We start from the raw sequence: 16,308 nt of genomic DNA, 5'->3' as shown, positions 1-16,308 counted from the left end.
CTGGAATTGTCATCACTGCAGCCAGTCTCAAAAGAAAATTCTTAATTTGAGTAAATTATCTCAAGTTTCCACAATATCAGAAGACAGCCTAGGCCAAAGTTTTATTCCTTGTTTTAATGAGCTAACCAATTTTATTTTTGTTTTATGGATGTAGAACCAAAGTTATGTTTGGTTCTATTATTTGGCGTTATCCTACTTTTCCTCTTGATCAATCTATGTAGTACTTTTACAAGAGGATGTTTTTACTGATGTTATCTTTTACAGTGTTTACTTGTTTTGATGGTGTCTCTCATCTTATTAATTATTAAGAATCCCATGAGTGAGCTATTACCACTAGCTTTCTTAAAACAGAGTACATAAAAGGGCAGAAAATGTAAAACTGAGACTTAGATCAATTGAATTGCTTACAAGACAGGAAGATATTTACCTAATGAAATCTAAAATGGTAGGCTACCATTTGTCCATAAACAGGTCAATTTGATCATTGTTTCAAATGGGGACAGGATTCAATGAACAAAATTTGTTTGTGGTTAGCAACAATGATATTTCAATTTACTTCTAAAGGCACACTGCTTTCTAATTCTTTTTTTCACATAAATTCTATAACAAATCTACTAGCAATAAAAGGCTAGCTAAGTAAGTGGTTGAATGTTAATCCTTTTAAGCATCACATCTCCAACTCACCCAACATATCTTTTTGTTTTGCCATTCTCTTTATCTGCAGTGTTGGTGCCAAAGCTGCTAAAAATGAATCACTCTTCTAAAGGCTTATCACTTAAAGGTCTATTTAAATGCCCAACTAGTAGATTTTATTTTATAGTAAAAAGAGGCTTATATTTTGAGTTAAATTTTGACCTATGTGATAGAGCTAAAAGATAATTAAAATGCCATTATTTTCATGATCACACTACTGGGACATACTTGGCATTGAATTTTCTGTTACATAACTAGCAAAATGGGAGATCTTGTCCCCTTACTGTTTTGCTATTGCTCCTATAGCTCAGCTTTGGTACAACTTCATCTGTACTGACAGAGTATTCCTTCCCTCATTGTAAGTCATATACACATAAATGATATACCATTTGGAGTCTTTAAAAAGAGGTCACGTTACAAAAGACAAAATTATATGCAGTTTGAGTTTTTATTTTTCCAAAGTCTTCCTTTTTCCCAACCAAACTAGTTCTTGGATAGTTTTATATTCTTTGGGTGGCACATGTTTCCTCTCCACACCCCAAGAAAAAAGATTCAGAGTAGTTTAACACATAGATAATATTAACTCTCTTAATTTGTGTTCTTATTAAACTTGGGGAAGCTTATGCTTATGGATATTTCTGCATTATTGTCCAAGAACATATTATCTATGTATGTTCATAGATGTATGAATTCGTGTGAATTCCAACAAGCACAAATTACAACCTGTATCTTCATGCAGATCTGTATGGTCTTTTCTCTTGTCCTCCCATAAACCCTCCCCAAATTTTTCAGCATATTAGAAACCTTGCAAAGATCTGTTAGTGTTTCCTGTGTACTAGTACCTCACTATGTAATCCTTTTATTATCACTCACTCTGGATTCATGAGTAGCCTATCTTTTTTTGTTCTTTTTTTTTTAACCCTTACCTTCCATCTTGGAGTCAATACTGTGTATTGGCTCCAAGGCAGAAGAATGGTAAGGGCTAGGCAATGGGGGTCAAGTGACTTGCCCAGGGTCACACAGCTGGGAAGTGTCTGAGGCCAGAATTGAGCCTAGGACCTCCCATCTCTAGGCCTGGTTCTCAATCCACTGAGCTACCCAGCTGCCCCCTAGCCTACCTTTTAAGAGCATGTATTTCCTTAATATGTTGAACATAAGAGGGGGTGAGGAGTTGTCCTTACATTCAAAGCAAGTTTTCAAGAGAAAATATGAAGTAGAAACAGAAGAGGCCACAATATAGAAGACATAACGTTCTAAAGGATATTTTTCAAATTTCTTGTCAACCCTTCGAAACAGTAAAAATAGATGCTCCTTAGCATTCCCCCCTCCATTCTTGCCATTTAAAAAGATTTTTTGATATCTTATTTTACATGTTAGTTTTCTTCCTTCAGAGAACTTAAAATTTAAAAGACTTTCAAGTTAATAGAGAAAGGATTATAAGCATTTTATTAACTATTAGAATTAGACAATATTACTAAAAAATCAAATTGGAAAGAATGTTTGAAGGACTAAATACATGAGCAAGCAAGACAGAGAGAGATTATATATGGAGACTGTCTTGTCCATCTTTAGATGGGAGGGGGCATAAATGCTGATCTCCAAGTCTCTTCCAACTGAAATTTCATGATTATGTGAAATTAAATACAAATTTCATAGAGAATTTTTAAACTTGCAATTGACAAATGTTGCCTAGTTTTTCTCCACAAATTGTAGCTTTGTTTCACTTTCTGACCCTTAAATTGTATCTGTTTCTCCCCTATAATATCTTAAAGTAGAAAAGAGAAGTACTCCCATATTTAAGAAAACCAAAGGATAATTATCTCCATTAAGAAAAACAACAAATAACATTATGAAATTTTTGAGGTAAAGAGACCTTAGAAATCCAGCTAGTCAAGCCTCTTCCCCCTCCTTTTATAAGTAAAGAAAGCAATGCTCAGAGAGGTTAAATGTCCTTCCTAAAGTCACACAGCTAATCAATGTTATTGGAATTCATAGTTTATAGCTCTGTCAAATAGTCTTCCAATCACTTACTGTCTTATCTTCATTTTTCTCTCTGTAGCTTTTTTCTCCATTGCTGCTAAATCATAATTGAATATAAAATTTGGAGCTAGGATTATCTCTTGAAGTAAATCTTCATATGCAGGGGCTCCACTTTATTGCTTTCCAGAAAGGTAGTTCATTTTTTGGTGTGAGAATAGTCTACCTTTCCTAATTCTCTGCTAGCCTTCTAAAACACAGTCCTTCCTCAGTATCATACCCAAGAAGTGTGATGAGTAATAAGGGAAATCCTAAGAGTTGTATCATTCCTATAGAGTCATACTGCAAATGATTGACCTTCTAAAGGTCCTTACTGTTTATCCATAATTTCCAAATTTATACCCAAGTCAAATCCTACTGAAAAAAACTTTAAGAAACTTATTTGGTTGGCTTTTGTTTTGGACAATACTATATTTGACCAATGTTATGTGAAAAAGATTGTGTTAGGTCTGTGAAGGTTTTTCAGAGGTTGTTTAAGCTAACTTCTTATTTTCCAAATGAGGAAGCTGAGATACAGAATTAAAGTTAATTTGCCCAAGGTTTCCATGTGAGTGACCTAGGAGGGACTAAAATCCAGGGCTATAAAGACCAAGACTGGTGCTATTTAAACTATACTTACCTTACCACGAGTTTTTTGTGAGGATCAAATGAGACAGTATTTATAAAATGCTTTGTATACCTTAAAGTGGTATATAATTCCTATCTATTGTTATTATTTTTATTACTGTTTCAACAGGTGGGATTCTCTTCTTTCCTAACTTAATATGAGAATCATGGCGTATTATACAAGGGCCAATGGACAGAGATGATCTCCCTTTATCTGATGGGGTAGCCAACTGACTTAGATAAAATTCAACTGACTTTTTAAGTGGTGGTGGAGATGACTGTAGATATATATACTGTATGTATGCATATATGCAAATTGTAAATGTACTTATAGGTATAGAGGGGGTTTATTATGTACATTGGTGCTAAAAAAGGTAGATAAGTAGAAATTTTCCAAAGTCTTGACTTAAAATCCTACCATCAGTATTTGAATTAGCTACATTGTAACTTCAATTTGGTTTTATCTCCAGTACAATATCACTTACTTCTGACATCAAGTTACCTGTTTGAATCAGAAGCTATGCAGAGAATTAATTTTTGGTATCTAGCTCTGACCCTGACTTGTCCGACATTAGTTTGTTGACTTCACTTTATTAATTCTCAAACATGAGTGTAATACTTTAATTGATCCAAATTTTTAAATGATACTTCAAGAAAAGATAGCATGTTCATGCAAAACAAAACCACTTAAGCTGATGAAATACATGAAGAGCCTCATGAGCTTGGTCTTCATTTTAAAGCAGTAGTTTGGGGTTCAAAGTTTGATCTTTTCACAATCCCCTGATGTCCTTTTATGTGTTGTTGTATGCCATTATAAAGGAACTGATAGGTTTAATATATGATTATGCGTTGGTTTCCAGTATTGTGACATCTCATTTCATGTCAATTTTTTTTTTGCTCTTTTATTCATGCTCTAATTTTACAACTAAATCAGCTACCATTTTCTATTGTTTGTGGGATTTTAGTTGAAGTTGTTTTGGAATAACAAATCAAAAGCCTTTGAGTTTGTGGAATACACACTTGTCAAATGTGCAGTATGTTCAGTTATTAATTTTTCTGCAAATGATGTTGCTAATCTGCTATACTCTCATTGAGTGCCATATTAAAAACATTCTATTTTATGGCGCCAATTAGAAAGAATATAGAGAAAGGAAAATTACCAATCAAAATTCCCTATTTACTCAGTTTTGTAAATTGATGTTTACAGAATAGAAATTTTGGTTTATAGCCAGGATTCTGGTTACAGATGAACATTTAACCATAATAATATAATAAATTATTTTCAACCATAATTAAAGCATTTTATGAAGTAAGCTTTGGTGAGATGGAATTGCCATTCTGAATGAAATTTCTGTCTGTGATTTGAGATTGTGACTTTATAAATTAAATTTGTGAGAGAAAAAAGATAATCTTACAAAAATTTCTTTGTTCATAATCCAGAAATTTTGCAAATGTTTTAAGCTACTCTAACTTAAATTATAGTTTTATTCTACTTATGTTCAATTACAATACAATTACTTGTCATGTGCAAAATAAATTAATTTGGTCAATAAGAGTCATATAATGATTTGGATTTTTAAAAGGATGGCACACCTTTTAAAACCTAAATTCCAAAGAATTTCATCATTTTAATTTCTGTTTTCTTGGTTTAGAAACCCACCTCAGGTTTTAGATTTAAATTACCCTTTAGAGCATATGTTGAAATAATATTAATGCTAAAGCTATTTTCTGTTTAACAGAGCTGGAGTGGACCAGAGAAACTGCTTGCTTTAGATGAACTTATTGATAGTTGTGAACCAACACAAGTTAAGCATATGATGCAAGTAATAGAACCTCAGTTTCAGCGAGACTTCATTTCGTTGCTCCCCAAAGAGGTGAGGATTATCTATTCATGTTGGGCACTGGGTGCTGTTTAACTATATAAAGTTATCATCTACTACCTTCACACACTTCCATGCTAATTATGGTATTCAGTATTGACAGTTTAACACAGTTAATTGGTGTTAAAGAGGGCTGTAAGTGAACAAAACTGCCTTGGCTTAATAATGTAATTCTCAGATTAATATATTCTTATGAGCTGAGAGGCTTCTTCCTACTACTGAGATATGTCCCATGTAGAAGGGGAAACTCTAGTGAGTTCTGTTATGTTTAATGTTTCATCAAGACTATTTCCCCCCTAGATACCTGGACTTTTAAAAATTTCTTCTGAACTTATCGATTTATGATCCTTTTTAAAAAATTTAGTTGCCAGGTATTTCTTTACCATAAGTCATATTTTCTGTAAGGTATTTTAGTTTAAAGTATGTAAAATTAATGGAATCGAAGTTAATATTGACATGCAAGGGAAATATAATACCCAAAAAATCAGTTTCAAGAAGAAATGAACATATTTTATACTAGAGAAGTTACAACATCCTATCAGAGTTTATTCGTTTGCTTTTAGGGGAAGATAGAACTAAAATGTGGGATATTTTGTGCACGTTACTATGGTTAGTATTTACACAGCTCATTCAGTTTTATATGCCTATCACTAGCTGTATGGAGGTTAGGAGAAAGAGACTGTGGAAGAAATACAGTACACTGCTTTATTTCAAATGATGCTTAAAGCTCTAAGCAATTTGGATTTGAAAGAGGAATTCTTTTCTGATGTCTATTCCAAATGCTCTAAAAATCCTGAAGGTGGTCCCTCCTTGTATCATAATCATCAGTTTAGATGTGAGCATAATTAACCTGATGACATAATTAATTTATATTTACATTAAATATAATTCTAGGTTAAGGCAGTCTGAGAAAAATAATCTTCCTGGAGTATATTTTCTTTTGAAAAAAGAAAAAATAATTTAGTTTCCTCATAGCAATTTTTGTTGTTCTTAAAATAAAACAGTGAGTCTTGAAAGGGAAGTTGTCTTCAGAAAGTGACATTATGAGTTCTCTTTTTGCCTTCAGAGATAGATTAATAATAAACCTTTTCACAGATGTTGGTCCTGATGAATCTCTTTGTCATAGTTTCTCTATATCCTTTTTCTAGTGACTTGTATTTTCATGAAAATAATAATGCTTTTTCTTCTAGCTTATTTCCTCCCCCTCCTTCACTAAGAGCAATACATTTGACTTAAAATTTTCATACTTTTTTTTTTTTGGCAAAGACCATTTTAAAGTCAGAGAATTTCTTCAGAGGCTAAAATTCACATACAAATCTCTAATAACAAAGGGCTTATCTTGTCTTGGCTTACGTGTTCTTTTATAGTTTGTTTAAGTGAAAAGTCATTTTAAAGAGAAGTGGCAAAAATTGTCACAGAAGTGGGAGAAAGGCCATAAGATAGTTTTATAGATGGGTATTGCTTGTACTTTTTAAGGACCAAGAAAAATCCCTTCTATTTTAAAGAATGGTTGATTTCATATATGTAAAAATAAATAGAATATAATTTCTTGAGGAAATGAAGTGGAGATCAATATTTAATAACCTAAGGACCATCACCAATTAGCATAGTGTGACCTTTCTGTCAAGAAAATGAATTTCGTAATTATTTAGTGAGTAGTACATAGTACTTTTATTTCTGAACAGTTTTTCTATGACCTTCAAGTTTCTTAACCAATAGTAGATCATTAATCTTTTAAACACTCATAAATTCTCACAAAGGAAGCTAAAGTCATTCTTGGGGGCGGGGAGAGTAAATATAGGCATACTCCTTCCTGATTGGTTAATTGTTTTTGATAGGCAAAAGAATATCATAGGAGATGGTTATTTCAGTGGGATAGGTATTATAAGCAGACATTTGTCCCGATGATGTAGGTCAAGGCAAACTTATGCAGGACATGCCATGTGGGAAGACAAATGAAGCAAATAAGTAGAAAAGCTGACTGTAAAATGTAGGATTCTCAATTCAGATTCATCCTTAAGGTTCATATGGTGTTGTTTTTTTTTTTACAGAAACATTGTTCCTTTGTCAGTGAAATGTAGCCAGCAAGGTAGAAGCAAAAGCTCACCAAAGCAATTCCAGTAGACAGAATTACTTGCCCAAATAGGAATTGAAATTCTAACAGTTTGTAGAAAGTATCTTTGTCATATTTCACAGAAGTCATGAAAATTTGGATTTCTTGGTTCCAGAGGATTATAGAGCTTCTTTTAGGTCCCTTACTTCTATGAATGGAGTTAGACCTTTTCAGTAATACAATGGACTATATTACCTACATGTTATTTTCAGATTTTCATCCAATTAAGAGGCCTGATGGTTAGAAATCTCCATACAAAAAAACAAAACTGTTGAATTCTCCTTTTCTTCCTGTTGAGTTTGCCTCTCACCCATATTCATTTCAGTGTTGTATAATTAAATCCTGTGTCTTAATCTAGAAAGGCAATATGATTTGTAGAAAGAGTCCTATCTCTATTATATCCTTGACTCCTCTTGGTCCTGGACAAGTCTTGGGGGTAGTAAGGGTCATCATAGGGCTTAAAGAGGTGATATATGCAAAGTATCTTCTGTTATCTCTGTGATATTCAGATATTACTTCTTCCCATCCTGGCTGGTGAATTTGCATAGAAGTCCCTTTAAAGCAAATTGGCAAATAGCAAGCTTTACCTTTTTTTATTTTTATTTTTTAAACCTTTCCTCACTTAACAAAATAACTCTACATTCGAGAAGAGGGATTAAAACTTCACTTTACAAGAACATTCTTAATTATTTAGTAGCAATCTCTCAGGATAAGGTTTTGGTTTTTTTCTTTTAATAACCACTTCAGATGAATTAATTTTAACTTTTTAGATACCTCTTTGAAATTTAAGACCTTTTGGCCTTGCTATTTGCTCACTGTTTAACCCTAGACAGTGTGTTTTGTAAGAAAACATCAAATTTATTTTGTAAACAGAACCATAGGAAGAATGCCACCAGCATAAAAATTACTGTCAATTACATTTAATTTGTTGATTCTAAACGATTGTGTATTTAGAATTATATGCTTAGCAATTTGGGATTAAATTATGAATTTAAAACTCAATAATGACTTTAGAAGGAATCTAAGCAAACCTTTTATATTATAGGAGAGGAAGATAGGTCCTTTGATTCCAAGTCTAGCACTCTTTCCATTATTCCATTTAGCAAAGCAGTAAACTATTTTCCCAACTACTTTTTTTTTCCAGAATAGATAATTTCAATATTTATTTATGGAAACTGATTTTAAATGCCATCATATCTTTATTATCACCAATGAAAAAGCAATCATGTCAAGAACTATTAAAATTTATTTGTTTGTGGTTTTGTATTTATATTGGAAATGAGTATGTAGTCCTTTGGGAATTTTCTATATAAAAAAAGAAAATAAGTTAAACTGAGGACAAGCATAATTTAAGAATCCATTAAATTTTCTACCTTTTTCCCACCATTCTCCTCTTCAGAATTTATTTTCTATGTTTTAAGGATACCACTATGTTTTTGTGTTGTGCCCTTTCCCTAGGTTAAGAGAAGTATTTTGGTTGAGGAAGATTTCAAATAGGTAAAAGAGTTAACAGAATAAAGTCAGTGAATTGTATCATTATTCCCATAGTGATTTCTCATTGCATTCCCAGTATTATTTAAAATCCTAATTTCTCTCCTCTATTTACTTTCCTCTTCCCTTTTCTTTCTTTTTTTTTAAACCCTTACCTTACATCTTGGAATCAATACTGTATATTGGTTCCGAGGCAGAAGAGTGGTAAGGGCTAGGCAATGGGGGTCAAGTGACTTGCCCAGGGTCATACAACTAGGAAGTGTCTGAGGCCAGATTTGAACCCAGGACCTCCCATTTCTGGCCTGGCTCTCAATCCACTAAGCTATCCCCCTCAGTAGGCTGAGCCCCCCCTACTTCCCTGCCCTCTTCTTTTTAATAAAGGAGCTTACTTCAAACTTTATAAAAAAGATTAAGGCCATCCCTATTCTCATATTTTATACCTGATATCCTCTCAATATCCTTCTCCATACTTTCCTCTTTTTCCTCTGATCCTGGAGGAAAAAGTTTGCCTTTTTACCAAGGTCAACTCCTTCACTTTTGCCCTTGATTTCATTTCCCTTGGGAACTTACTTTTTAATACACTTCTTTTCTCCAAATTTTTATTCTTGCTTTATTCTTTGGCTTCTCTGCTTTCTTATCTACTTCCACTCTTACATTCTCTCTCTCCCCACTCCCCCATTCCATTTTATTCATACACTACAAATCACTTAGCTGTCTTCAGATAATGAGCACCCATTCTCCTTTTAACTCTTTGCTATACAAAAAATTGCTATAAATAGTTTTGTTTATAGAAGACTTTTTCCCTTGGAATGTATGCCTTATAGTGATTTCATTGGATAAAAAGGTGTGCCATGTTGGTAAATTATAGTATGTTGCCAAAACAAATTCCAGACCGGTTGAGCCAATTTATACTTTCACTAGCATTACTGTTCCTGTCTTGTCATAGCTCCTCCAGCATTTGCTATTTTCACTTTTTAAAATTTCTTCAAATTCAGGGCAGATTCCCCATAGCCCCTCTATTTCTGTAAATTGCTTCTTCTTTTTTTTTTTTAACCCTTTCTATCTTGGTAACAACTCTAAGACAGAAGGACAAGCATTTGGAATTAAGTGACTGAACCCAGGACCTTCAGACTCTCTGTATCTATCCATTATGCCACCTAGCATCCCCATGTAGATACAGATCACAAATTCTTGAGCATGGTTTTTATGAATTGACGTTACTCCTAACTTCTTTATTACTGTTTCAGGTACCACTGTCTTCCTGATTACCAAGGTTTGTAACCTAGGTATCATCTTCAAATCCTCACTATCTCATCCCACCATGTTCAATATTTTACTAAATTCTGTTGATTCTATCTTCACAATACCTTTTTGATGTGCCCCATTTATTCTCTGATATTGCCACTGCCCTAATGTAGGCCCTCATTGCCTCACTCCTAGAATATTACAATAACTTGTTGATTGATCTCTTTGCCACAAGATTCTAACCACTCCTGAATGTCCTCCACTCAGATTGATATTCCCTAAAGTCCAAGTCTGAAATTTTAGTGCCTCCCTGTTGCCTCTCTGGCCGAATACAAATTCCTGTTTGGCATGCAGAGCCCTTCAGCACCTGCCATCCCTCAGGTCCCTTAGATTCTTCTTCCCTTCACTCCAATACTCTGAGATTCAGGGGGTCCTGGCCTTCTTGCTGTTCCTTGCACTAGACACTCTGTCTTCTGACTCAGGACATTTTCACTGGTTGTTTATCAGACCTGAAAGTCTCTTCTTCCCATCTTGGACCTTTTCACTTTGCATCTAAAATTTACCTTCTATAAAAATATTTTCTTTTTCCAAGAAGATTTGTGCCTTCACTTTGTTGATTATTTCCAATTTCTCCTTTGTATGTTGCAAGTATAGTTGTGTGCATGTTGTCTCCCTCATTAGACTCCTTGAAAGCAAGGACTGTTGATTGTTTGGGTTTTGCCTTTCTTTATATCATCAATACTTATTACAGTGTTTTTGCTCCCTTTTGCTCCTTTTGCTCCCTTTGAGGCTCAGCTTCAGAGCCTTCTACAATAAGACCTTTCCTCATCCTGTCATTACTTTTCATCCCATCAGAATTGTTTTCTCTTTATTTTCTATTTATTTATGTATTTCTCCCATTCTTCCAAGAGTAGAACAGGGACACTTTAATTTTTGTTTTTGTAGCCCTTGAAACTAACATAGCTTAGCATAGAAGATGCTTAATAAGTGTTTCTGGGATTTAATTGAATTAAAAGGTAATCAAGAATTGGATTGATATTCAAGGAGATACTTTTAGACCTGTCTTTTTTTATTACATGTGAACAAAAGCCAAGCACAAATACCTGGTTTACAAAACATTTCTATGGAATTGATATGTTTTTTTTTCCCCCAGAGAATATAAAGGGTATTATTACCTTAATATTCTGAACATTCCAAACAGCTTGTTTCTTATCTTGGTCACTACTCAGTTAAAGCAACAATCAACTCTCTTGGAAGAAAGGGAACTGGACTAACCAGGAATTTTTTATTACAGTAAAATTTCACAGTTTCATGAAGTCTATACGTATATTTCATATTGTTATTAAATATGACCACTTTATTGCATAGTTTGAAGTTAGTGAAAAGTAATACAAATTAACTAGGAGTAAAAATTCTTTATAGATTTTTTTATAGATGTTGATGAAATGCATTTGGCTTTTATTGTACTTTTCTCAGAGGATAAAGTGATCCCCCTTCTTACAAAAGCATATTTTACAAGCATGTTTAGATATCCAAAATATTTAACACATAATTACCAAAAAACAAAATAAAACAATAAAAAAACCTCCTTATCTTGACATTGCCATTCCTTTAATCTAGCACTTACCAAAGTGTGATCCTGGGATCCCTAGAGATCTCCAAGATTTTTTTAGGAGGTCTATGAAGTTGAAAGCATTTTAATAATACCAAGATATTTCAATTTCCAATATTATAAATGTTAATAGATATAACCCACAAATACAAGAGTAATTCGGGGAGTCCTCAATAATTAAGAGTATGAAAGGTATCCTAAGACCAGAACTTTTGGGAACTGCTGAGTTAAGCTGTCATCTAATGTTTTCTCTTTTGCTTTGTTGCTAAACATTTAGAAAGAGAAGTATATAATCACTGCCTCTGTTCACTAATCAACTTTCTTGTTGGTAAGATTTCCATATCTACCATCCTACTGAAACTTTTCTCCTATGTAACCTCTTTATTCTAACGTACTCAATTTTTTAGTCTCTGACCTTCCTGCATCATTTAGTATCACTGATCACCTGATTCTTCTTAAATCTCAGTCTTTGCTCAACTATACCGTAGTACTGATCTCTTAGTTTTTTTACTAGCTCTCTGAGACTTCTTACTGAATCCTCTTTACTGGTTCATCATCTTTCTCTTGCCCACCGAGAATGAATGTCCCCAAAGGTCCTCTCTATCCTCTTCTGTTTCTTAACTTCTCTCCTTTGGAAATTTCACCTACTACCATGGATTTAATTATTAACCCTCTATGTCTCTATCCTCAGTCTCTCATAAACTCTACTTCCAAGTTTTCAGCTTCCTGATGAATATCTCTTCCTGCATATACCACTAAGATTTTAAAACTGGTATGTTTACAACTAGATTTATCATTCCCCCCCCAAACCTATCTCTTTTCAAAACTTCCCTATTCCTGTTGATAATATCACCATGTTCTAGGGGTCTGTAGTTGGTAATGCCTCAAAGTCTTATTTAGCTTTTCATACTTTTTTCTCTAATCTCACTTTCAACAGTTGCCAACTTATTTTAATTCTTTCTTTAGACTTTCCTTATAGTCTGTATGTCCTCTCCTAGGTATTCACACGAACACCACCCTAATTCCTCTCTCATTTCTGTACTATTCCAAAAAGACTCCTCATGGGTCTCCATGCCTCTATTCCCTTTCCTCCCCAATCTACTTTCACATAGCTGCCAAAATTATCTTCTTAAAGGCTATATAGGATCATGCAGCTCACCTCCTGTAAAAACCAAATCAAACCTAGGTTGCTTCTCTGTTGTTTCAGGATAAAATACAAAATCTTGAGGTTGGGTGTGTTTTTTTTTTCATTTAAAACCCTCCACTATCTGGCACTGACCCACCTTTTTAGCTTTATTTTAATACTATTCCCTTTCATGTACTCTTTGTTCCTGAAATACTGGCTTGTAATTGTTCCCTGATCTTGTCTGTCTTCTCTCACCTTCATCCATTTACTCAGGTCCATTCCCAAAATACATTTTTCATGTCTCTGTTCATTGAAATCCTTTCTTTCCTTAATAATCATTTCCACAAAGTCTTTCCTCATTTTTCTTGAGCTGAGAGTGATCATATTTTCAGAATTTCTTAGAGCTCTTCACACATTTATTTACTTTAATCATCTATCTTCCTCCTTGAAGCAGGAAATATACCAAATATATAGTATTATCTATAGATCTAAATCAAAATGACTCTCTTGTTCACCTTTTTATCCCCACTACATTGTAGAAAATAAATATTAATAAGTTTTTATTGATTTGAATTATACTGAGACAGCTAGGTGACTCAGTGAATAGAGAACCCAGGCCTAGAGATGAAAAGGTCCTAGGTTCAGATTTGGCCTCAGGAGCTTCCTAGCTGTGTGACCTAGGGCAAATCACTTAACCTCAGTTGCCTAGCCCTTTACCTCTCTTCTGTCTTTAAACTGATATTTAGTATTGATTCTAAGATGGAAGGTAAGGGTAAATTTTTTAAATTATCATATGCCCAATGAATTGCAATTTTAAGAAACTTTATTTCTTAGATAATTACTATTAATTCATCATACTCTTTTGAATTATTATCATTCCAAGATACCCATTAAGGGCAGAGTTGAGGCTCTTCCATTTATTTCTGCTCAAAATTTCCCAACCGTAAATTGGTGTTACCATATCAAGTGGGATAGCTGCTTACATAGTAATTAGCTTTCCAAAACCAAATTTAAACGAACCGTTTCCCCAATATTTCTGATGGTCGTCCATCTTATGACGGTAGAAACTAACTACCTAAGATGGTTTCTTATTACTTCTAATGCTTTAGATTTACCATGTAGCAAAACTTTTCACACAATAAAGAGGCAACATAATACAGTGGTACGAAAATTGGCTCCAGGACCAGAAGACTTTTGTTCAAATCCCATTTCTTGGTTTAATATCTATGTGACTGATAAATCACTTCACCTCCCTGTTCTCTTGTTTCCTCATCTGTAAAATGAAGGGGTTGGACTAGATGACTTTTGAGATCACAAAAAAAGAAATATAAACTGTACTTTCAAGATTTTATGCTTATGACTACTTTTTTTTAATAACATAAAACATTGTTATGTGAAAACACTAAAAGTTTTATGTTTAAAAAATACAAAATCATTAATTTATTTAGCTGTTCTATTTTGTTTGCCTTGCTCATCTTAAATTTAATCATCTTCATATTATCTATGAGATTGATTTTATCATTGTGTTCATTGCTTATCCTCCTCACAATATATTTTGAAGCAACTGGAATAAACATTATCAGGAACCTCCTGACATAAACTTAGAAGATCTGAGTTCAAATATGCCACCTACTAGCTTGGGAAAGTAACAGTCTCTCTGAGCTGGATTTTCCTCCTGTGAAATAGGCATATCTCTCCCTACTTCACAAGGGTCTTTTTAGGAACTAAGCAAGATAGTGTGTGCAAAGCATTTTATTAACCCTTCTAAGCTATTCTCTCTCTCTCTCTCTCTCTCTCTCTCTCTCTCTCTCTCTCTCTCTCTCTCTCTCTCTCTCACACACACACACACACACACACACACACACACACACACACACACACACAACTTCCTTTAAACATTGAAAATAAATTTATTTTCATCATTGGCATATAAGTGATATGTTGAACCATCGCTAAACCAATAAAAGGCAAAAGCACTTAATTCAGGGAATAAATATTTCTGTTTACCCCCTCCAAAGAATTCCCAAGAGCAGTTTGGAGAAATTATTACACAATGACTTGGATATAGTCTATGGAAGTAACTTTCCAGCCAAGATAATTACTTTTTCATTGACAAAGATATTGATGTTGAGAAAATTTAAGATTATGAAAATAAGTAACTTCTTTAATAGTTTACATTATATATTATTAACACATCTGGCTCTCGGTTATAGTATAAAAATTCCCATCCCGTCATTGATCAGGTTTTCTTTGATTCTTTCTCTTATCCTTATTACCCCAATTCAGTAATTATCCTTTCCTTTTGATCTGACATAACACTTTGACACCTTTCTAATGCACTTATGTAAAAATATATGTTATATACTATTTCTTATCTTTGTTTTGTGATGGGTAATCCTGTGAAAGTGTGGACTCTGTCTTATAGAAGTTTTGTGTTTTCCCTTTGGCCTGCTATAGTTCTCTGCACCCTAATGCTTAATTGGTGTTTGGAAAAATGAATGGTGGGCTCTGTAGCTCTCTCACATCTCTTTAGGCAGTGTGTACAATGGGTAGGGGAGATTACAGTATTTTAGAAAGAAAATGTACACAAATGAAAAGTATTAATAAACATTTAAGTAGGTGCAGAATAATATGCTTTTTGTAGTATATAAATCCTACTGGTCATATGATAAAGATAAAGATAAGAATAGGGTCCAGTAGGATTGATCAGCAGATTTCTTGGAAAGTTTGATCTGGGTTTAAATAACCCTAGGGCAATTAAGTAATTTATAAGGGAATGTGGGGAAGATGGTTTTTTTAAAGAATATTTAGAACTGATTGTTTTTTAATTGAAAGCAAGAAAATACTGTAATCCATTCATAATTTAAAAATTAAGATGCTTGGAAATAGCTTCCTTCTTTAAATTAGTAATAATCTCTTTCGTTTTCATATCCTTTTGATATTTCAGTCCTATTGCATAATCATTTGACTACCCAAATCTTCATTTTGTGGGAGCTTGAGGGTGTGTTTGTGTACATTGGTTATACAATTTTGGTGATGTTGATTTAATTCATCACCATTTTCTTCTCAGCTGGCACTTTATGTGCTATCATTCCTGGAACCCAAGGACCTGCTACAAGCAGCTCAGACATGCCGATACTGGAGAATTTTGGCTGAAGACAACCTTCTTTGGAGAGAAAAATGCAAGGAAGAGGGTAAGAGCCAAAAAATTTTAAATGTCTTTGTAGAAAGAAATGATTCTCAAAATGGAACACTTTTAAAAAGTGAAAGTAGTTTTGTTTATAGATGAGAAACTGGGAAAAGCTAAATGATATAGTTGGATAAACAAAGACAAATATGAGCTTAATTTAATATTTCTCATAAGCCAGACAGCAGTATCTTTAAAGTGAATGTGGAAGAGTAGAGCTGATTTAGTGACCAAAATGTTATATACTGAAATGAGGTTATGACACTGAACTTCCAGCAAGAAATGAAATGAGAGGGCTTAATCTTGGCTAAATGATAA

The 16,308-nt window shown here is 33.6% G+C and overlaps 1 protein-coding gene across 11 annotated transcripts in view; it reads left to right on the top strand.

Annotated features, from left to right (window-relative positions):
• FBXW7 (F-box and WD repeat domain containing 7) overlaps positions 1 to 16,308 on the top strand; it is a 263,842-nt gene that overhangs the window by 234,755 nt on the left and 12,779 nt on the right. For all 11 annotated transcript variants that reach the window (XM_007496236.3, XM_056802766.1, XM_056802769.1 and 8 more), the window contains 2 exons: positions 5,076 to 5,210; positions 15,874 to 15,997. In XM_007496236.3, the coding sequence (XP_007496298.2) occupies positions 5,076 to 5,210; positions 15,874 to 15,997 (259 nt within the window). The remainder of the gene's footprint in view (positions 1 to 5,075; positions 5,211 to 15,873; positions 15,998 to 16,308) is intronic.

This window comes from Monodelphis domestica, chromosome 6, assembly GCF_027887165.1.
Source record: "Monodelphis domestica isolate mMonDom1 chromosome 6, mMonDom1.pri, whole genome shotgun sequence".
Lineage (NCBI taxonomy): Eukaryota > Metazoa > Chordata > Mammalia > Didelphimorphia > Didelphidae > Monodelphis > Monodelphis domestica.
Note: the sequence above shows the minus strand (reverse complement) of the source record. Positions and strands in the feature narration are given on the sequence as shown.